Here is a 24,107-nt window from a genome sequence, read left to right as displayed (position 1 = left end):
AGACGGGCAACATGGAGGCTGTGGTGCAGATAATCCTGCACTAGGCATGACCATAAACTAAACCAGACGCCTTTAACCGAAAATACTGGCTCACTGCCCTTACTGTATTTGTTTTCATTCTGGGGATGTGACCAATCCCAGTTTAGACTGGGAGGAGACTAGCCCGCCTTCATGTTGGACACGCCTTCTATGTTCAGGGAACACCGCTTCATACATACACTGTTGTTAGCGACGTAGCCTCTCCGGCCAATTTCTTTTTTGACATTTCTATTTGCGACAATTTCTAATAACTTTACTTTTTGTTACGGCCAGCTGAATGCACGAGTAGTGGTTCACTGGGTCAAAGTGTTGCTGGTGGCAGTCCTGCGAGGTAAGTTAAACTAGTGTTAGCTCGTTAGCCGAGCATACCCTGTACTGATGGGGGGTTGGTTGTTGTGCTAACGTAGCATTTTGTTAGCTTATATATAACCTTGCCGAACAGACCAGATCGCGATCTAACACTCACCACTTTTCTGTGATGATTCAGTGTTTTGTTTTATTTTCGTCTTCCAACAAAATAAAATGTGGAATTTGAGTAGCGGCATCATTAGCGTGCAGCACCGATAAGTTAGTCAAGCTAGTCGAGGCTAAGAGCGGCGACCATGAATTAGCTGACATGCTAGCACCGAGCAGACTGACCTGACAACATGCATTTTGTTGTTAGTTTCTCCTTGCTATACCTATATTACTGCCTGGTTGTGGGTTAAAATAGGGAAACTTAACTGGCGGACAAGCCTTGTGTATGACAACTAAGTATTTTTCTGTCAAACTTCTCGCATAACTTGCCGTTAATGCGACGTTAACGCTATGTAGATGCTAGTGTTAGCTAGCTAGCTGGCGTTCTTGCACATCTTACCACAGCTAGCATTGCCAGAATTAATTAGTCACTAAGTGAATTTATTTTACTACCCTGATTTAACGGTAACTCATACGTTATAAACTTATCAAACAGCTGGGTTGTCACGCTGTCAGCTGCAGTGGAGCGTGGCTGCTTTCTTTTCGTTATATCTTGTTAGCCAACATGCTCAGCTCATTTGGATTTTTTATAGTAAATCCCATTTTACTGAGGACGGTCAGCGATGACCCGAGTGACACATTCGCTGTTTGTTTCCGAAAACTAGCCTTTAATTTGCAAATAGTTTAGGTTAGCTCGCTTGCCACATAACTTTGAGCTCGCACTAAAGCCAACGTCAGACAAGCGAAAGCGGTCAGCTGCACCGAAAACGGATGGCGTTAAGCTCGGTGTTTGTCAGAGAGGGGGAGGGGATGAGGCAGGGCTACAGCGAGCGAGAGAGACAGCGCCTACATGCCTGTAAAGTGTTGGCTGGCAGCTAAATGTTAGCTTTTTTTGTCGCGCCAGTCGACTAATTTCGCCATATTTTACTGTCTGTCGTATCTGCTTCGCCTTTCGTCAAAGAAAATTTGAAGCTGGATATGCGACAGACTCGATCTCGGCGACTCAAGACCGAACGCTCAGCCACCGTGTTCTCCGAAACTGGTGGTGCAGAGCAGTGAGGCACAATGTCGGCTCTCCGCTGACCGACCGCAATGACGTTTACTTAGGGAACGTCAATAAATTACTTCTCACGGTGCATGTTCAGAACGTGCTATGTGCCACATAGCACCATTTCATTTTATTTTGATACGTCGTTCTCTTATCCTTTGCCAAAGGGATACTTTTGTAAACCAGCGACCACTTATTTAAAAATGCACAGCTATTTAAATGTTTTGTTTTATTATGCTTATTGTTACACTAAGCAGAATTCTCTATATGTGAAAACATTATTGGAAATGTTGAAAGACCGAGGCTAAAAATCTTTTGTTACTATGCACTCATCATGATGAAAAGAGTTCAAAAGTCTGATGGTCTTCTGATTCAGGATCGAAATAAATTGGTGTTGGTACTTTATAGATTGCCAATGGGCATAAACAAATTAAAATAGACGTTAAGAGCATTTGTTTATAGTGAACATGGTATCACTAGGGCCAGTTTTAACGGCTAAATATTATTTTTGTTTAACTGACCCTTTGTGTCACATTTTACAAAAACACTTCATTTCGTGTTTTAGAAGGACAAAGAAGTCCTGTACACTTAAAGCAATTACTTGAAAGACAGTCCCTAACTGGTTGTCTCGGCCATTCTGCTGAACACTCATTGCTTTCTGTTTGCCACAAAATGTTTTGTTTGTACTTTTATTATTTATTTCAAGATTTCTCATAACATTTTGAACTAGGTCAAATATTATTATTTTTCATACAACCTTTTTAAAGCGCGAACTAAAGGTTTGAAATAAACATTATTACTCAGATTGTAAATGTGATTTTGGTGTCTGCAGCATTTACTTGCTGAATTTATCAAACCTTTTACTATTGTCCAACACACAACTTTAACAATCCTTACTCTTACAATATAAAAACTTCACTTTTTTGCATTAATGTTGATTTTGTAAAATAACTACTCTGAGTTGACTGCACATTCTTGAAAAATGCTTTGAAATTTGGTAGTTCAGCATAATTTAAACCCAACGACCTTTTAACTGTCATTCTATCTTCATCTTATTTAGCCCCTTTGAGTATGCGGATACAATGAAGAGGCGTGTGGAGGACCAGGAACCGATATTTTCGCCCCAGCAACAGCAAGCACGTCGCCCCCCAGCTCAAGGAATTGCAGACAGCTTCCAGCACCGGGCCCTCGCCCCAGCTCCTACTGTGATAGAGGCATCTGCAGACAACATGCAGCCTTCCACCGGCATCCAGTATTCTCTCCCCCAAGGCTACCAGGTATAACTGCATCAAACAATTTGTCATAGACAACAGTCTCCACAACAGAATTGTAATCATTTCAAAAACATTGGGGAAGTTGTAAAAAGAGTCCTTTATTCAGTGCAATTACAACATTTACAACAATTGTAGAAAGCCTACTGAAGACAAAGATATATATAAAAGATTATTGATCCTAACATTCTGTTTATTTTCTCCTTTAATAGGTGCCAACATTGCCTCAGAGCACAGGTGGACATGGACACGGACATGGACATAACAACACTGCCCCTCATGTTGGTCCCCATGCACACAGCCTGGCAGTTCAGTCCCAGGGCCCTGCTGTGGTCCAAGGTCATGTTCATCCACCTGCACCCATGACTTCTACCCAAGGACAGCAGTTTCAGCGACTAAAGGTACAGCTACATGGACAAACTTTTTCTTTTAAAACTTAACCTCCAAAGAAAAGTATTTTTTAAAGGTATCTGTCAAACTTTTTCCCTCTTCACTTTGTAGGTTGAAGATGCCTTGTCCTATCTGGATCAAGTGAAGCTGCAGTTTGGCAATCAGCCACAAGTTTACAATGATTTTCTTGATATTATGAAAGAGTTCAAGTCACAGAGGTGAGTTATTTTTCTTCTTTTTCATCAACATTTAAAGAAAGTAGTATTTAATATTTATAGCACTGTCTATTCTGTAGATTACTATTCATATAGTAGTTATACCTCCAGCTGTTAATTCTGTGTATCTTTTCTTATGTTAATTATTTACTTACATGTACAGTATATATGTGATTTTACGTAACTTACGCTGTTTCACAAGCTTAGCATATTGATATCTTCCTTATAGTGTTTATTTGACATTCTATATAGTTTGGTTAATTTTGTATGTACGTTACTCTGCTCTTAAATACTTTTTGTTAGATGCTAGATATTTAATAATTTCAGTAGCTCTACTTTCGATGAAAAAGTCAATCTTATCCTGTATTCCTTCTCTATTTAACATGCAGAACAAACCCTGTGGAATTAGTCAATAATAAAACAGATATTAAAGTACTATCTTTTTTTCTGTCACTACAGCATAGACACTCCTGGAGTCATAAACCGCGTGTCCCAGCTCTTCAAGGGCCACCCAGACCTCATTATGGGGTTTAATACCTTCTTGCCACCCGGATATAAAATTGAGGTTCAAACCAACGATCTAGTCAACGTGACCACGCCAGGTCAGATCCACTACATCACCCCTCATGGTATTTCTGTTCATAACATCCCTATGAGTGGAGTGTCCAGCCAACCTGTGAGCCACAACCAGCACCAGAGTCTGCCACAGGCTGTCCCCCAAACCGCCACAACAACCACCACTGCCCCACCTGCCCCCACCCAACCTGCCCCGAGTAAAACCAGCAAGGTAGGTTTCTATATTAGTGATCTGATCTGAGTTTAATGGACTAAAATGGGTTTTTTTCTAGACTGACACCCCAGTGAGTTTTTAAATAAAGTATTAAGGCTTAAGCTTAAAGATAACAAATCACTTTTTTTAATTATTCAAATTTGTTTTGAAAATATATTTTCTGATCTGTTGTTTTTATGTCAACCAAACTTAGTCTTTGTTTGTGTGGTGACATGCTGCTGCTTTGCTCTTTCTATTCCATAAGCCAATTCAGTCTCCAGCCCACACACCCACCAGCCAGCCCAACCCATCCATCCCTTCCTACGCCTCACCGCGCTCACCTTCAGTTCAGTCCCACACTCCTGTGAGCAGCACACCGTCCGCGGGGCCACCTCTCCAAAACAACCAGCCTGTGGAGTTCAACCACGCTATAAATTATGTCAACAAGATCAAGAACCGCTTCCAGGGCCAGCCGGACATCTACAAAGCCTTCCTGGAAATACTTCACACATACCAGGTAAGAAAATACACATCAATTAAATAAACATTCAGGCAGATTGGCACAGAGTGTAAGTCAGATTTGCTAGAGAAATTACTATGATTTTCAACCAGTGATAGTCTCACCACCTCCTTTTTTTAACTCCCAGAAGGAACAACGAAACGCTAAAGAGGCAGCTGGTAACTACACCCCTGCACTGACTGAGCAGGAGGTCTACACTCAGGTGGCGAGACTCTTCAAGAACCAGGAGGACCTGCTCTCAGAGTTTGGACAGTTCCTGCCTGATGCAAACAGCTCACTGGTGAGTGTCTGTGGACATACTCCTACAGTGTGGGACATTCTAACCCGACCATTAAGTTAGTATGGTTGGTTCTGTGATTGTTTTTAGCTGTGGAAAGAAAGTCTTCAGTTTGAATTGTTTCATTTTGATAAAAAATCCCCGAAACCATACAGGGTAAGATTATGTAGCAACGTACAATTGAACGTATTCCGCTCCTCTCCTATATAATATGTTATGGCTGGTCAAATGTAAGTCAAACTAAACAGGGAACACTGAGTTATTTTGCATGTAATATATTAAGAAGGTTGATTTTTATATATTTATTTTTGCTTGAATGTGTTTTCTTTTTCTGAGAGGAACACCTCATTTATCCTCTCGCTTGAAATGTAAGGTGTGGTAAGCAAAATGTAATAAAGCTTACCATGTTTGAGTTCACAAAATTGCAACGTATTTGAAACAATTTTTAGAAAACCTGAGTAAATGCGGGTTGTGCTTCTTGACTGACTTCTCTTTGGTGACATTATGTTGTGTAACGCTTTTCTCAGCTGCTGTGCAAAGCTGCACCAGACAGAGCAGAGTCGGTGCGCAATGACCATGGCGGCACAGTGAAGAGGCCGTTACTTAACAGCAAACAGAGACTGAGCCAAAACGGCCTGCCCATCAGGAGACCTCCTGGAGGGGGACCCACACCGCCTCTTAAGGTACACACACTACTGCAAAGGAAGTTCATGTTAATAAGTCTAGATATTAGAAACGCCTCAAAGAATCCGTTCAGCAGCATCTACACCACACAACAGTCTCCATAAGGACCATAAAGCTAAATCAACACTGTTTTGACAAGTATCAAACAGCTTCAAAAAAGTAGAATTTATTATGATTTATAAGACGGTATTGCTTTTACTCTCAACTGGTTGTTTAAATTGCCTTGCAGAAAAAGCCCAAGATATTGGGGAAGGACCATGGCCTGAGTGATGCCGGCAAACACAGCACCAGCACTGAATCCATGTTCTTTGAGAAGGTATTGTTCTATTCACAACCAGTATACTGCAATAACAAGCTTACGACTGAATTACTATATATTGATGACATCATCTCAATGGAAGGCTTGCTTTTTTTTTTTGTCAAAACAGGTGAAGAAAGCCCTGCGGAGCTCTGAGGCGTACGACAACTTCCTGCGATGTCTTCATATTTTCAATCAGGAAGTGATCTCTCGTGCGGAGCTTGTCCAGCTGGTCATCCCATTTCTTGGGTGAGTTTAAACCCCCACCAGTCTGTTACACCTGTCTCCAGTGCTTTACCTCTATAAATCTACTGTTGTGCCTTGTAGCTCAATTATAAAACCAACTAAAACACCTGAGTTGTAAACAGACTTTGAGTACTATAGAGATATGAAGTAAAACGATTGTGTTACCATCCAATTGTTGCCAGTATTTATTGAGAAATATATTGTCATATTTTTTTGTTATGACTTAATGCCTATGTTGCAGTCCTTACATTTTGAGTTTTTCAAGCAGTTGCAACTTAATGTAATTAAAAACAAATCTGTGACCCGTCCACCCCCAGGCCGCAGCCTCACTACTTATGGTTTATTTCACATACATTGTTTCACGTTTGACAGAAAATTCCCGGAGCTTTTTACATGGTTTAAAAACTTCCTGGGCTACCGGGAGTCAAGTCACGGGGAGCCTAGCCACACAGAGAGTTTACCCAAGGAGCGCGCCACAGAGGGTATCGCCATGGAGATTGATTATGCATCCTGCAAGAGGCTGGGGTCCAGCTACAGAGCCCTGCCCAAGAGCTACCAGCAGCCCAAGTGCACAGGAAGGACGCCGCTGTGTAGAGAGGTGAGTCCCAGAAAGAAGTCTGCTCAGGTATTTTTGTCATGATCACCTTTTGACAAATATTTATTTTAGTTTGAAATTAACATTACCAGGCATCAAATAGCATTCAAATGTGCTTTTAGGAAGATGAATTTATAACAGGTATAACAAGTATCCTTTTTATGAAATGCCACGGTTGCAGCAGTAAGATTAGTTCCTTTTGGATTCATTTGTGAATTGCTTCGTTGAGCGTCCTGCCAAAAAAAAATCCTTTACAAGTAAATTGTAGTTCTTAGCATGTCTTAATATGACTTTGTAGTTCCTTTACTGCACTTTACATTTTAAAGTTTTGTTTATCTATCCAGAAGGCATGGATATATAAACGGCTTGGATTGAACACCCTTATTATCCTGCCTTCAGTCGACTTGTTACTAAATTCCACATCTTTGGAAATAAAATGCCTTGCTTTAACGGAGAATTGAATTGAGCATTGCATTTTCTCTTTCAGGTTCTGAATGACACTTGGGTGTCATTTCCATCGTGGTCTGAAGATTCTACGTTTGTGAGCTCCAAGAAGACTCAATACGAGGAGCACATTTACAGATGTGAGGATGAGCGCTTTGAGGTGAGGAAAACTCAGTCCATGCATGCTCCAAAATATATACTGTTGGTTCTTGTGTGGTCATTGAAATGTGTTCAGCACCTTTTCTCCATGAGGCACTCGCAGTAGTCAAAAGACCACAGAACAATTTTGCTGATGAAACTAACAGTTATAAACACAATGCATTCCCATAGCTGGATGTCGTGTTGGAAGCCAACCTCTCCACGATACGAGCCCTGGAGACCGTGCAGCGGAAGATTTCTCGCATGTCGGCAGAGGAGCAGCTGCGCTTTAAGATGGACAACACAATGGGCGGCTCGTCAGAGGTCATCCATCGCAAAGCTATCCAGAGGATATATGGAGACAAGGCCAACGACATCATCGACGGGCTCAAGAAGAACCCAGCTGTGTCTGTTCCCATAGTGCTGAAAAGGTTAATAGTCAGATTTGAATTACTTATTTTTATTATCTGCCTCAGGTCAGACCTTGAAAGTTAGTTTATTTCTAGAGCACAATCAAACACAGCTTGAAGACAAAAGTGCTGTATAAAAGAAACTTTAAAAATACTGTTCCTGTTTTATAGAATTTGATTTACTTAAGGTTTTTTTATGCCCTTTCTCCTGTCCTTGTTTCAGATTAAAAATGAAGGAGGATGAGTGGAGAGACGCCCAGAGAGGCTTCAACAAAATCTGGCGGGATCAGAATGAAAAGTATTACCTAAAGTCACTCGACCATCAGGGCATCAACTTCAAGCAGAATGACACCAAAGTGTTGCGTTCAAAGACCTTACTCAATGAAATTGAAATGCTATATGATGACGTAAGTAAACATGAAGACATTGCTGGTTGTGAGTGGCGCTTTGATACAGTGGCTGCATGCGCAATGCTACTGCCTAATAAAATACCTCACAATTAAGCCCTGTCTCTTGTCCTGCATCCTTTAGCGTCAGGAGCGAGCATCAGAGGAAACTGCCACGCCGCCAGTAAGCGGCCCTCACCTAACCCAGACCTATGAAGACAGCCAAATCCTGGAGGATGCTGCTGCCCTCATCATCCACCACGTCAAAAGACAGGTGGGCATCCAGAAAGAAGACAAGTACAAGATCAAGCAGATCATCCACCACCTAATCCCTGACCTACTGTTTGCACGGCGAGGGGAGCTCTCGGATGTCGAGGAGGAGGAGGAAGAGGAGGAAGAAGAAGACATGGAGATGGATCCAGAAGGCCCCAAGAAGCACAATGGCCTGCCAGGCAGCAGCCCATCAAAGTCCAAACTGCTCTTCAGCAACACAGCAGCTCAGAAGCTCCGGGGCACAGACGACGCCTATAACCTGTTGTTCGTGAACAACTACTGGTACATCTTCCTTCGTCTTCATCACATCCTCTGTACTCGCCTGCTGCGCATATACGGGCAGGCTGAGAAACAGATTGAGGAGGACGCCCGGGAGCGAGAGTGGGAAAGAGAAGTGTTGGGCTTCAAAAGGGAAAAAAATGAAAACCCAGCAATCCAACTGAAGATGAAGGAGCCAAGTAAGTGAGAAAGAGAAGAAGTAGTGAAGGCTTTGTTTAAATGCCCTGAGATACTCAGTTTAATTCAGCAGCATGCATTACACTTTGTATTCTCTCACCATATGACCTTAAACACATTCACTACTTTCTACCTGCAGTGGATGTTGATGTCGAGGACTATTACTCGGTGTCCTGGAAATGGTGCGTAATCTTTTGGATGGAAACATGGAGCCGACTCACTACGAGGACTCCCTGAGGGAAATGTTTACTATCCATGCCTACATCGCCTTCACCATGGACAAACTCATTCAGAGCATCGTCCGGCAGGTCAGCACAAAGAATACATCATATGATTTTATTTCTGTTTGACACTTACTAAAATGTTTTTGAATCAATTCATATCGACACATTATCTAACTGCCACAATAATAACCTGTTTGTTAACTTCTGCACTGATCTGGCTCTAGTTTCTCCTTTGTGGATACTTTGCATACTGAACCCCGTGCTTTCACAGCTCCAGCACCTCGTCACTGATGATGTTTGTGCGCGTGTAACGGACCTGTACCTGAGCGAAAGTGCCAACAAATCGTCGGGGGGCCTACTGTCCACGCAGACATCCAGGGCCACAGCCGAGGGCACCTACCAGCGCAAAGCGGAGCAGCTAATGTCGGATGAAAACTGCTTCAAGGTACCATATGCCCAGAGAGATGACGGTGTTGCACATCAGTATAAACTATTCTGAGCACTTTGTTTACACATGATATCCTCTCTTTGTGTTTCTCTTTAGTTAATGTTTGTAAAGAGCCGAGGATCTGTCAGTCTGGCCATGGAGCTGCTGGACACGGAGGAGGACAACTCTGATGAGCCAGCAGAGGCAGAGGTATGACGAGTATTGAAGTACAGTTCGTACACCAAGTAGTGTCATGTAGTGCAACCCTGCGACAAGTATGTCGGCTCTGTCTACATTTAACACCAATGGGCATTGTTGCGCAACAGTCATTCAACTCAATGAGCAGAAAATTAATTACCAACTCTTTTGATGTTTGATTTAAAAATATCTTTATCAATTTAAAAAATCTTGATCAGCTGGAATAATACAGCTCCGGAAAAAATGAAGAGACCACTCCAAATGTTTCTTAAATCTTTATCTTTTCATGTATGGCAGCAGTTTATAGAATATAATAAAAAAAAGAATCATTTAATTCAAAAACACACCTATAAATAATAAAACAAGAGAACATGATTATGCTCAAGTGGTCCCTGGTCGTCCGGGGCTGTAGATGGTTCTAGCTTCTGAAATGTGAGAATGTGCAGCTTTACTGTGTTTTAAAACAAATGCTTTCAATGGATTATCTTTGTGTTTTGGGGCTTTCAGTTTGTCACCTTGAATATAAGACATGAGCTTTTGTTTCTATATTCTGACCTTTGTAAACCAATTTATCTGCAACAAGCTTAAATTGGCCGATTTTGTTATTATTATTGATATTTTTCCGGCTAAACAATGTTCTTTAATACTTTTTAACCTTGATATTTCACATTTGAGAGGCCATAATTACCATTCTGGTTCAGTTGGAGGTTGAAATGTGTGTCTGCACACTTTTTTAATGATTGTTTTTTTCTACTCTGTCATCCACAGAGGTGGTCAGACTACGTGGGCAGATACCTGAACTCAGATTCTGCATCCCCAGAGCTGCGTGAGCATCTGTCCCAGAAGCCGGTGTTCCTCCCCAGGTGAGGCCCCAGCCATGTGTCCCCTCTTGTCTGCATACTTTCTGTCCCGAGGCTCTAGACAGCCGAGCAGCCACTCCACTGTTGACAAGCCAAACCAGCTGCCAAACACGACTCATTTTCAGAGGTAGAAACCGTGGCACTTGTGCACAAGTCTGACCTAAGGAAGCTCTTTGTAATTACAAAAGTTTTAGGCATAGGACCTCTGCGTTTTTATTAACGGACAAACAACAATGTTTGAGAAGGTTCACTGAAGAGAGTCACTCCACAGACAGTGAAGGCTCGCAGTGCCTGATGCCCTGCTGTTTGTAAAGAATCTCATTGGCCGTGAACATGACTTTTTCAGTTTTTGATCTCTGCCTCACATTGAAGATTGCACTTTACATGGCCATCTTTTAAAAAAATATGGAATTTATTTATTCACTGATTCAGTTCCTTTTTAATGGGAATTTTATTTATTAATAGTAAGGTTTTTTAAAAATGGTTTTGGCTTGATCATGGGTTTTGAATTTCCACCTTAGCAGACAGCTGTAAGGAATCATTTGGTTTGATTATTCACATTGTATTGAAATTGAAATGATGATTTTCATTGTGTAACATAAGAACAAAAGTCATTGAATGCACAAACTGAAAGCAAAACAAATGGGTTCCAACCTATTTCATTTTAAAATCCTTGTTCTACGATGTCTTTGACCTGAGTTTGTGAGACTGAAGCTGTTGTGTTGGACCTGAGAGACTTTGTTAAGAGAGGAAGGTGCAGTCATGATTTCCTTTTCTACCTTTTCATGCCCTTTGTTTGTGATTGTATTTAGATCGAAGGTCTTGTTTTTGACTTAATTTACTGTTTGGAAATGTAAATGTTCAAATGTCCATTTGTTTAAGTCTGTTATACTCAGTGTAATATTTGTAATAACTTCCCGTGGAAACAGTGCACTCCCGTTGCAACTTTTTGTTGTTGGTGAGGTTTTTTTTCCACTAGTTTGACAGAAATAAGTGCTCATAAGTTTTTAAAAACTCTGGTCAAGCACATTATCTGCAACACTTGTACAGAGGAGTAGGTTATGTAAATAAAATGATTGTCTAAATTGTATTTTCATGTTGGTCTATTTCTTTCCTGGCGCCTCGGAGCTGTGCATAGAGGCGTGTCTGTGTTGCACATGGAGCCCGTCTGTCATTTGCTTTTTGGTGATTCTTCGGTTTTTTGTTTTCTTTGAGATGGCTGTCCATTACCATAACATTTCAAAAGCCAACAAAAAATAATATATATTTATCTTATTTAACCCATTGCATAAATCTGGTGCCTGACTATGATTTATCAGTGGGCTCACCCACATCTTGTCCCTTTTTTATTTTTTCATCCAATCTATGAGAGATCAGCAGCACAAAAGACTTCCTCCTTCACAAAAGTCTTCAATGGCAGTAAAAAAGCAGTTTCTTTCCCAGTTGTGTTGGGTCTTCATCTCATGATCATAACACTGTGTACATTGTTGGTGAAAGTATGTGCACATCAAAGTATTCTCAACTCATATTTTGGATTGGTATTTTATCCGGCATCAATTTTCTAGTGTTTGTTTCTAACACTTTTTTTACTTGAAATTGGCCTCACTGTCTTTTAAGTGGAGCCCTGAATGCAAAAATATGCTTCATGGTTTCAGTCCCCGCTCACCTGTACCCTCAGTGGTAAGTACACATTCAACTTTCATTCAGGTGGGGTGAATAATTGCATTTTTTATTACATGCACAAAATCAGAATCAATTTCCAATTAAAACAAATATTTTGTTTGCCAAGCATATTTAGATTTGACCTACGTGGCTGTGCAACGGAAGTGCACTGTACAGAAATATTACGACTGCTGCCTCTGCTGCTCTTATAGATCCACATTCCCCTTGAATGATTTGACTCCCTATCTAATTCGGTCATTCGGTGAGTTGCAATGCATGGGTTTAAAAAAAATAATTGTTTAAAGGGACAGTCCTCTCAAATTTGACTTTACTGTTCTCAAATTTGCTTAATGTCATGTGTATTGTGCCTGACCACATCTCCTAGTCTTCAAAACCGCGCAGTGTATTCTGTCAAATACAAGATTGTTCCGTGTATAACATGCCTAAGTTAATAAAACTGTTTAAAACTGAAATTTGTGCGAACTTTCCCTGTAAACGTGCTGCACCCTTTTGATGTGTGGAGTAATGAGAAGAATTGACTCTTCCATCAGTCAGGTTTTCATGGTTGTCAATATCTCTTGGCCTTCAGGAATTTGAGGCGCATAAGGAAATGCCAGAGAGGATGGGAGCAGCTGCAGCAGGAGAGAATGAGCAAGGTCCCCTCTGACACGTCTCACGACGGCAGCAGCGAGCTAAAGATGGAGTGCATGTTCAAGCTCAACTCCTACAAGATGGTCTATGTCTGCAAGTCAGAGGACTATATGTACAGGCACACCGCACTCACACGCGCTCATCAGGTAAGCAGAAAATAGTTGTATACTTTCAGTAAATGTTGTCCTCCTAATTTAATTAAAATCTACAAGTGATATTTCAATTGTCAGCTTTTTTCGTATCTATGATAGAATAGAAATGAAGCCTTCTGTTGAATGTGTAATTCCTAAAGTCTTTGTTGAGTACAAGAATTTCCCATTTTATACGTGTTTCTACCGCTTCATTTGCATTTCTACCATCATAGAATAGAAATCAAGCCTTTGTTGTCATTATATAAAATATAATGAAACTACAAGTGCCCGTGCCAGCGGTGCTTAAAACACGTACACATACACAGCTAATCGCAAACAAAAATGATGGTTTTTTTTAAATATATGCAGCATTTGTCATTGCACAGCGGCTGCAACATTATAGGCAAAGTCAGAAAACTTAACATTCCAAAATTGTCAATACGAAAAGAACAATGAAAACTCTTTCTCGCAACAAAATATTTTGTCTTCACCAGAAAGATACAAATGGGAATTCATACATTCAATCTGCGAATCAACAAACCCACCCGCACTCTTAGATCCTGTGCTTCCATCCACCTCACTGTTCCACCTTTCCACTTAACCACCATGGGGTCCAGAACCTTTAGTCGCACTGCACCCCGCTCCGCCTCTGGAGCTCCCTCCCACCGGACATCCGGAATACTGACTCGCCTCCATTTTCAAATCAAGTCTCAAAATATATCTCTTCACACTGGCATATCAACCCTGATCACATGACACATCCTCTGTTTTTGTTGATCATATTGTCTTATTTTTTTGCTAGTGTTTTGTTTTGGGTAGCTTGTATGGCGATCTTGAGAGCCTTGAAAGGCGCCTATATAAATCAAATGTATTATACAGACTGATAATATTATTAGAGTTAATGACAGATGGGGTACAACTATTCCTTTGCTCATTTAAATGCAATGTAATATTTTAACCTTCTGATAATTGTTTTATCCTTAAGATATGTGGTAAATGATCTGTGTGCTTTTCATACCTTATCTTTTTGGTTTGTCTGTTTTCTTCTTAAAAGGCTCTGTTAGGGTTTAGTTTTTTTTCCCTTCAACATTTAATTCATCCTGTGATGAAGCGAGATGTGGATAGATGTGAGGTCACTTTAGTAGCCTCCAGATGGCACTTAATGAGGGGCCGTTCCATCCGAAAGTCACATTAGCGTTGGTGCTTTCAGTGAGGTTTTCTAGCCCCCATTGCTTAAATGTCTTTGGAAGCATAGAAACAGGATAGTTTTTGATTTTCATGGTGTCTTGATGTGAGTTAATTTGACAACTCTTTGTGTTTGCTGAGCTCTTCTTCTGGTCTTCTCTTCTCAGTCCCAACAGCGGGTAAACACACGCCTGCACAGACGCTTTCATGCCTGGCTGGACTCCTGGGCCAAAGAGCATGTGACCAGCGACATGGCTGCTGACAACCGCAAGTGGCTGATGGGAGAAAGACGAGAAGGCCTGTTGCCCTGCACCACCACTTGCCACCCTAAGGTCCTCCATTATATCAATGTTAACAAGTTCCGTGTGAAGTACCGGACACTGTAGTCTCTGTAGACAGAAGCTGTGATGCTGTCTTCACAAAACACCCTGCCAGTGATGACTCCATGTACACAGTAACTCCGTGCAGATTTTTACAACCTGCTGTTACTGGATTCAGTTGCCAAATTGTTTTTGGTGTCCAACCTGAGTCAGGAGATGTGTACAAACTTTAAGCTTACTTTGCAAAATCCTGCAACGTGTGTAAAATATTTTTTCTTCAGGTGCTACTGTCGCTATATTGAAAAAAACCTGCCTGTCTCAAAAATGAAATTATAATATTAATTACATGAGATGAATATACTGAGAAACACTCCTTACTGCATAATTTCTTTAGAGCAATTCGCAGTTTAAACAACAGAAAACCTGGTTAAGCATTTAAAAACTAAACAATGTTAAAATATAATTTAACAGCAAGAACATGTACCTGATACTCAGTCATCTGGCTTCCAGCTGTTCACTTGTATAGCCTGTGAATGTTTTCCTATTTTAGTGGTAAAGGTGCAATAATGCACTATATATAGATATATATATATCTATATATATGGGTAGATGATCGGCATCTTTACAATGCCAGCAGTGTAAAATGCGTAAAGTAATTTATGACCGCCCAACACTTTGTAAATATGTTGTTTATATCTAGATTTTCTTTTTATGTGTAGCGTACTTTAACACATTTAGTATCAGTCTTTAGCTAGAGTTTGCTGAACTGTTTTTTTACCAAAGGATGTTAATTAGAGACCTTTTCGTATGTGGTCTGTTGAACGTGTAATTCCTAAAGTCTTTGTTGAGTAGAAGAATTTCCCATTTTATACGTGTTTCTACCGCTTCATTTGCATTTCTACCATCAGTCTCTGGTATCAGTCTCACTCGTGGTTTTAAGATGATTGAATGTAGCTGAGCAGCATTTTTCATTTTTGAAGGTACAGTATATGTCCTTTTTTCAAAGTACTGAGGTCTACTCAATGCTATCAACCTTTCCTTGTATTTTAACGTTACAAAATGGCTCTAATCAGTATGACAGGATTGATTTGTCTCCTATTAAACTGTACATGAGCTGTGTTTATTTTTTATGCCCAGTGTCGGTGAAGAACACTGACTGATGTACAGTAGCTCTATGTGAATGTCAGACGTGTGTACAATTTATGGATCAAGATAACAAGCAATAATATTTCCTAAAGACGTTTATCAAAGCTATCAGTTTTGTATTTCTTGCTGAAATACAAACGTGAATGTTGTATTCCCTTTGAAAGAGGGATGTAAACTAAGGATTTTTATCCCAGCAGTTTATTAAATAAATCTGGAATTGGCCCTGTAGATATGCTGGATGGAGATTGGAAGATATCCATCATGCTAAATGCTGTAAAATGTTTCACAAATGAACATATAAGCAACATGCTGTTCTTAACATTATACTTATTATTATTTTCCCATCGTCATAACATTAGCAAGTTGGAAGCACCAAAACTTCAGTATGTCAGCACAGATTTGCTCAAATAATTAACACGAATAAAATAAAATGATTCCTCCATTAAAGGCAGTGGTCAGTAACGTAAACAGCTACAGACAATCTTGGAACAGTTTATTACTTGGGTTTTTATTTTTGTATTTACTATGTTTAATATAGAATACCACAGAAAGTCCCGGGGAAATGATTGTACATAAAGACATTATTTGGACTTCGTTTTAATGTGTCTATTGACTTTTATGATGTTGTACATGAGTGTTAGTATGGTGTTTGGCATTAAACTATATGTTAAATAGTAAGACATTTAGTTGACCACTTTCTTTTTATTTCCTGACGGTGTTTTTATGATATGCGCCACTTGTTTTTTTATTATAGAAAAAGATAACACACTGACTAGCAAGTTATTCATCAGCTGCGTGTTTGTCTTTCCTGCTGTCCTAAAAGCAAACGCTGTTCAACATAACAAACAAAAAATAATTTGCTCAATTTCCAATGCTAGAAAAATGACATACAAAAATGGATAAAGCGGTAACATCTGAAATTGTGACTTTCGTGAAGATGCAAAACATTGAATGTCTAAAAGGATGATTTGAAAGTGTTGATTTTATGTGATTTCTCACACTGACAGCTCTGACACTGAAACACCAACTGTTTGAGAATATTTGAACTTGTGGACCTCTGCTATGCTCGTACATAGATGCGCGTGCACACCACATCATCGGCTCCAAAGGTCTGAAACGATAGGAAGACAGAAAAAATAAATCTGATTAACATCATCATCAGCAGTATGAAATCCGCAAATCATCAAACCTGTTTTCTTAAATTTCAGAACACTTTCACAGCCAAGTTTAGACCGGTCTGATGTTAGTGCCTCTGCTGCCCTGCCTTCAGGTTGTCTGAGGTTATTTCCAGTTTCCTTATTTACAGTCAATTCAGTCTTTTTATACTTAAAGGTCACCTATTATGCCTAAAATACATCATGTCTTTAATCTGTACATAAATATGTGTCGCCAGTGTGTGAAGACACTCACGTTTCAGGACAAAATATTCTCTCTCTTTTTTTGTCCTGAGTAATCTATATCAAGACATGTCTTGATATAGATTACGTGATCAGATGTTGGTCACTTTGTGATGTCACAATTGTTTTTTTGGGTGATGAAACCATTAGCCAATAACCAGCCAAGGTAGCACCCGCCCACCTTATCACCTGAATCTCCTCATAGAGCACCAATGTGTCTTATTAAACCAATCACTTCTCAGAGGGGCGTGGCCAGCAGCAGTTCATTAGCATTTAAAGCTACAGACACAGAAACAACACTTTTGAACCAGGGCTGAAACAGGGGTATGAGGCATGCTACAATGCATGATCTGTTTGGTATTTCAGCTTATCACTTAAGAGACATGTATCGTAAATATCTGAGACCTATAATATATTGTTGAAAAAGAGTATAATAGGGGACCTTTAAGTCAAATTTGAAATACTGTATTCTTATACTACTTATTAAATGAAGTCAAAGGCCTGGATTCAAATGGTATTAAGTAAAAGTAATTGCAAAAAGAGAAGAATGAGAGAATATACCCTTAGTGACCCCTAGTTCCTATGGATTTCAACACCACCGCCTTTAAAAAATACTTTAAATATCAAGTAATTACATACTTAATGTATATGGCTACGCTGTACAAGCAAAATATTATGTGTTTATCACTCAAATAATGTAAGAGCTGTTTATTACTGTCATAATAATATATTATTGTAACAGTAGTTTACTACTGGGTAAATAAGTAGTAAAGTACTGCATTTATCATATATGCACAACATGTTAGGGAGGCTGTGGCGTTAATCTTCGGATCAGGGGGACACTGGTTCAAACCCCACTGCAGCCAGCATGTCTGAGTCCCTGGGCAGGACACTTCAGCCCAAATGGCTCCTGTTGGGATGGCCCACAGTATTAAATATATTTGTCACTTTGGATAAAAGCGTCTAAGAAAATACATGTAATGTTAAAATATAACTGTCAAAATTATCACTTTTACATGCTTAGGTCCTGTGCATTCCAGCTTTGACACTAAGCATGTACAACCACATAACCCTCATCTTTCGAAAACTGTTTTCTGGTTTTCTGAAACCTTTTTAATCAGAACAATTTAATTTGTGTTTGTGCAAATTGAAGTTGAAGAAATTGTAACCTAAAGGCCTGCTCACACTGATCTTAAATTGGATCAGCTATCTGCTTAAAGAAACAGACGCGACAAAAACTGATAAGAGAATGGGAGAAAAACATTGCACGCTCCGGGTTATGGGGTTTATGTGTCCAAGGATAAAGATTTATGGAAGTCCCAGGGCCAAAGCACTTTGGCCAACTGCAGCATCGCACATTATCATTATCTCAGGCCATGCTGTGTGGCGGCACGGGGAAACAGGGCAGCGATGTGAAAAATGAAGCCGAGGCGACTCCATCTGGCACATGGCGCGATGCCGAGGGAGACATTAACTGGAGGTAACACCAGGGTCCATTGGCATTTCTCAAGAGCAAGATCAATGAGACCAATTAAAGCCCATTCGAGGACACACACAAACACACACACACACACGGATCTGGACCCCGAACTATATCACGGCCACACAATCTCATCTGGCTCCAGTCCCATCATAAAGTAGCCAGTGCATGACTGCATTAATCTTTGAAAAATCTATATTTATTGGATTGAAATGTAAAAAAAGTATATGAGGTTCCTCGCATGGACAAGTATTTATTCTACTTTTTACTGTAGACTCACCAAATGATCTTTGTGCCCCTCTTCGATCACAGTGAGTGCAGAGAGCAGCGCCATGTTGTCTTCATTAGGCCCCACATTCATCCATCTCCCCCTGGGACCCTAATACTCTCATCTGCTGGCCAGTGCCTTTATTAGACTAAATGTGTTAGTTTTTATTTCCTTGGGGATGGATGGACAGGACCTTTAACTGGAACTAGCACACAGCAACAGTTGCTAACAGATTTGAACTCAAACCTAAAACAGTTTCAGAGGTTTAAAGGGGCTTTCTTTTTAAAATATCCTCATAATTACACAAACGGATCATTTGTAGTTCATGTTCTGACTGAACCTTTGGACTACTCCAGCCAACCAGTCTGACCTTTGCACTATTCATTGTGCCAAAGTGTTTTACTATTTGGTAATTTTGTGTTGTCGATGTTCATACTGACACCATGACCAATGAAGTCTAGTTAAACTGGGTAAACAATTATCGTAATCTCCCTAAATGTCTTCTTCTTTGACATTTGCAACTAGTCCTTGGAAATAATGTGACAGGCTGAATAATAATGACTAAACCATGTAGGCTTTCAAAGACTACATTTTAATAGTAGTTGAATTTGGTGCAGTGTTTTGTGTTGTGTAATTTATGTTCTGCTCCCAGCTGTATCTGCATGCAAAGTAACCCATCTGTCATCACTACCCCGCAGCATTCAGCAGTATGTGTAACTTGTGTTGCTGAGGCGTAGTGAAACTCATTATTAGACTCATTATGTAGTTTTATTAATAACCGAGTTATGAGTATGTACTGATGTCAGCTTTGACAAAAAAATGTCACAGTTTGGATCGCCTCAGAGCTAAAAATCTTTGCTTCATAGTTCAAATCTTAGAATCCAAACAATGCATTAGTTGGGATGTAATATGAGGGATTAACTTTAATTACAAAACGGCAGGGAATATCTATCGGACCTCTCCCACATCGGTGGTATTATAACTATGGTATTTTTCCTTTTAAACTTCTTTCTCCCAATGGTTCAGTCCCACATGCCGATCAGATTACATCCTATCACTCCAACATGGACAGACAGACGTCCACACCCTTATCTTAAACAAAAACAGATTTGGTGCTGTTCAAAGCTTTTGTTCCCAGTTTGGAAACCTGCATTCAGTCTAAATTACAGCCCCTCTCAAATGTTCTCCTGAGTGCATCTCTGCAGAGGTGAGTCCATCACAGCCAAACTGGACTTTGTTGACCATCTGGCCAATAAATCCAAGCAGACCCAGATGTTTACAGGAACTAAACTTCTTTGTCTTAGTGATCATGAATTTCCAGGAATTGGAGGCTGATGTGTTTCTGATGTATGCACTCACAGAGTGCAGTCCGACAACATTCGAATGGCAGTTAAATGTTTCAAGTTTTCCCGTGGACCCCCTTAATATGCCTTGCTGTAACAAATACTTCTACCTGCTCTCGGCCTATATGGTCTACATTTTATAAAACCTCTAAGTATGATCTTAATAGATATATTTATTTAATGTTTTTCTTGATCTGAACAAATGATGAATTTAAGAAACGATGCATGATGATACTGTGCTGCCTCACAGATGCAGGCATGTTTATTCACACCCTCATTTGGCCGAAGAAGGAAATACAAATGGTGTTTCCAAATGGCCATGGGAGTTCAGAACATTTTCCAGGAACTACGTAGTTTTTTGGGTAAATCATTGACCAGATTGTTTCACATTTTCACATCTGGTGTCACCACCCAGTTACGACCTCTCCTGACCATCCGTCTAGTTTTGGTTTCTGCTTCTGCTGTGATTCTGTTGATATATCCGCCTGATTCAGAAATAAGCTTAAGGTAGAAAAGTTGATTACCAGTTCCTAAATTTCAAGCTACTGTATTCAAGGTAAAAGCTCATGTGTGAGGCCATGTTGGTTCCACGTTCGAAGTATTTATGCTAAGCTAGGCTAACCAGCTGCTGGCTGCCATGTGAAGTCATAAAAACGTATCAACCTTTCCTCTAACTTCTGCCCAAAAATATTTAATAAGCCAAAATGTGAAACTATTCATAAAGGATATGCTACAGCACAAGAGTGTTTTTCAAGAAACAATTGAGTACTGTCTCTTTGACCAATCTCTTGTATTGGTAGACTGAGATGTAGACACAGGAAATGGCCCATGTATTTAAAGACAGCGACCAAACCTGACACTTCATCCCACTTTACAAAACATCTGTTCATTTATCAGCTGGGAGAGTTTTTGATGAAAATGGGAGTCATTATATCCACATCCGTCTTCAAGCTGATGGGAGAAGAGCATTTGGGAGCTCATTTTTTATAAAAGAATACATAAAGAGAACTATTTGCTTTTTAGAGAAAAGGGGATGATCAACATGAAGAGACACATGTCTCAAACGTTTTATACCCTTGATTAATTTGAGTCAACTGCTGCATGTAGCACTCTCTTACTTCTCACCCAGATGTCACTTATAGTAAATACAAATAAATAAAACTGCTCACTAGTATGAGTTCATCCCCATTGAGTTCTCGGGTCCAGAAGGTCTTCGGGCCGTTTCCACTCAGTAGAGTCTGTTTGCAGTACATCTTGTTTTCTGTTTCCCAAGTGGCCAAGCTCTGTAGAAATAGCAGCACTTTCATGAGGTTTCATATAGTTATTTCCTCAGTTTAGCCGGCTTACAAACTGCAGCAGTAAAGCAGAGTGATATACGAGATATTGAAGGGGACAGTGTGTTAATCACTGGTCAGTCCTCAGGGATTTTCTTTGCATGTTTAGCCTGAATAATATTTGATTTGATTTATTTAGTTAGTTCATTTTAAGCTTGTTCCTTGCAGCCCTTAATTTATGTATACTATAATGCTCAAGGGTACACTAATAAAACCAATCCCACTCATAAAGTTCTGGTTATTTAACACAAGGAATACAACTACATGTGATTTGATTTCTACCATTACTTTAAAAACCTGTCTACAAATCTCCTAATTTCATCAAATGTCTTTTCTAGCTTTCACAGAGTTGGGTATTGTTGGTTAATACAAATGTTTTGTCAAAATTGTGATATTTAAATCAAGAGGAGGAGACAAATACATTTATAGAAAGTATATCATGATTAATCAGATTACCTTACACTTTCTGCCGTCCACCGTCTCCTCATTAAACTCTTCTCCGATGAGGAAGTTGATCTCCGTGGTGCGGACGGTGGTGGAAGTCTTGATGTAGAAGTGCTCATCATTCTGCCTTATCTCCACATGGGGCTTGGATGCAGCCGCCACTGCAACCTTCCTCAGCATTGCGTTCACACCTAAGAACACACACAGAGCTACAGTATGAATACTTAATAGAGCTGATTCGTCTGTGGAGGATAAGACGCTGATGAACTAACCACTTTGATCCCACCTTTAACCACTTAGAACTACTTTGTCCATACTTTATCACCTGATATTGAGTTGTGTCACCTCACATTTTTTCTGTCTGCCTCTGGCGCCACAGACATGAGGAGAAAACAATCTGAGTTCATGTTACAGACATGAAACTTGGCCTTTTAACAAAGGAATGCATAAAGCTTGTCATCAATCTGAGTTCAAACTAACCCTTTATTAGTTGTCATGAGAAGATCTCACAGTATAAGGTAGTGGGTTTTCATATTTTAAAAAAGGCGTCTTGAGATTGTTATCAGCAGATGTTGCAAATATGGAGGCTGCAGTGACAAGGTGATGAGGGGGAGGAATGCTGCTTTGTTTGGCTCTCCTGTACCTCATGATAGATCCTGTCCTCCAAACAGTGGAAAGGCTATTAACCCTTCCTGTCACACAGTTACAGTGCAAACAATCAGATGAGAGAACGCTTCAGTATGTTTCTCATCCATCCTCACCAGAGTTCATGTTCTCTCTTCCTGTAATTAAAACCAGTTGTACTCCACTTTGGAACAAGCAGTGCCGGTGGTACATGTAGTCTGCTGCAACCATACATCTAAAAGCAATTTATACAGCAGCACAACCTGCCTTTCATCGAGCTGAAATTAGATATTTAGACGTTGAAATGTTGGAAACGTGGTGGGAAAAAGATCATCTTTAACTGTTCCTCTTTTGCAAGAATTTGATCAATCAATTCTTTTGTTAAGATAATAAAGTATAATCTCCAATCTGTAACTCAAGTTTGATACATTTTTTTTGGTTTTTTTTCGTTTTTTAACAATAGAAAATCTCAAATCTATTCACTTAACTTCATCCCTGCATGCATTTCAAAATGAACCTTGATTGCAGTCTGTATTCCAGGTTAGATATCTACATCTATCGCACAAACCTCTTTTTCTGTTCAGTCAACACCCCTCCAACTAAATTGCATTCAAACATTCATAGAAAAAGAGTAAATTATCCTCACCCAGAGCTTTGAGCAAATCTTCAAAATTCTCGCTGCTTTTCATTTTCCAGGTGCCTGCAAAATTGGGCATTTTTCTTGTGGGGTTTGGGATGTGTGTCAGCCTTTCGTCTCCTGTCGTCTGTCTCCTCCGCTCCCCTTTTCTTCAGGCTTTTTCTTTCTCTCCCTCCCTCCCTCTCTCCCTTTTCTCCCTGTGTGCAATGATCACACACAGCAGACCAATCCCCCTCCACCTTAGCCTCCTCTCCCACACACCAATTACACACACACACACACACACACACACACACACACACACACACACACACACACACACACACACACACACACACAGGTCTTGATTTAGTGGAACTAAATACAGTATTTACACAAATATTTATTTAACTAAGATTCTTTTTTTATACAAATGTTCCATTGACACCCATAGAGTATCATCTACTCATATATTGCACGTCAATTTCACAAGAGTTCATTTTTTGTAGAAAGTAGTTTCAATATGAGCCCCAGAAACCAATTCCATTGACCCCCATTGTGGGACGAGGAAATCACAAAACAGTGCCCAGGTATAGGGGCAAATAAACCCAAAATATTCACATGACACGATACCAATACATTTTTGTTGTTGTTTTGTTTTCATATATTTCTTAATTTAATTTTGATTTTAGTAATTATTTGTATGTCCTTTGTACATGAACCAGTTTTTGATCACTTTAAATGTTGTTATTATGCTTTGAAGAGATCCATTGCTAAAGCAATTTCAACGTAAGCAAGGGGAGACAGAGTCCTCAATCTGTCTTAAATGTGTCTTTAGTTCTGCTGAAGTTAAACAATCAGAGATAGACAAATCATTGGTCA

General features: G+C 39.9%; 2 protein-coding genes across 2 annotated transcripts; one reads left to right on the top strand and one right to left on the bottom strand.

Annotated features, from left to right (window-relative positions):
* Positions 1-181: 181 nt before the first annotated feature.
* LOC134862982 (paired amphipathic helix protein Sin3a-like) lies at positions 182-16,397 on the top strand. Its single transcript, XM_063881177.1, is given in 22 exon segments — positions 182-370; positions 2,604-2,820; positions 3,027-3,215; positions 3,316-3,422; positions 3,879-4,206; positions 4,454-4,705; positions 4,836-4,988; positions 5,513-5,668; positions 5,899-5,985; positions 6,098-6,216; positions 6,586-6,811; positions 7,296-7,412; positions 7,583-7,821; positions 8,024-8,207; positions 8,332-8,917; positions 9,055-9,084; positions 9,087-9,223; positions 9,411-9,584; positions 9,684-9,776; positions 10,533-10,627; positions 12,876-13,083; positions 14,421-16,397. Coding segments are annotated over 21 exon segments (3,894 nt in total). The 5' UTR covers positions 182-370; positions 2,604-2,625; the 3' UTR covers positions 14,640-16,397.
* Positions 16,200-23,416, bottom strand: LOC134862983 (cellular retinoic acid-binding protein 1). The gene is made up of 4 exons (XM_063881178.1): positions 23,256-23,416; positions 21,998-22,176; positions 21,377-21,490; positions 16,200-16,830 (listed from the first exon to the last, which is right to left on the bottom strand). The coding sequence occupies exons 1-4, from the start codon at positions 23,323-23,325 to the stop codon at positions 16,780-16,782; spliced, it is 414 nt and encodes a 137-aa protein (XP_063737248.1). The 5' UTR covers positions 23,326-23,416; the 3' UTR covers positions 16,200-16,779.
* Between the last annotated feature and the right edge of the window lie 691 nt (positions 23,417-24,107).

The sequence above is a fragment of the Eleginops maclovinus genome, chromosome 4 (assembly GCF_036324505.1).
Source record: "Eleginops maclovinus isolate JMC-PN-2008 ecotype Puerto Natales chromosome 4, JC_Emac_rtc_rv5, whole genome shotgun sequence".
In the NCBI taxonomy this organism is placed as follows: Eukaryota; Metazoa; Chordata; class Actinopteri; order Perciformes; family Eleginopidae; genus Eleginops; species Eleginops maclovinus.
This window is presented reverse-complemented; position numbering and strand designations above follow the sequence as displayed.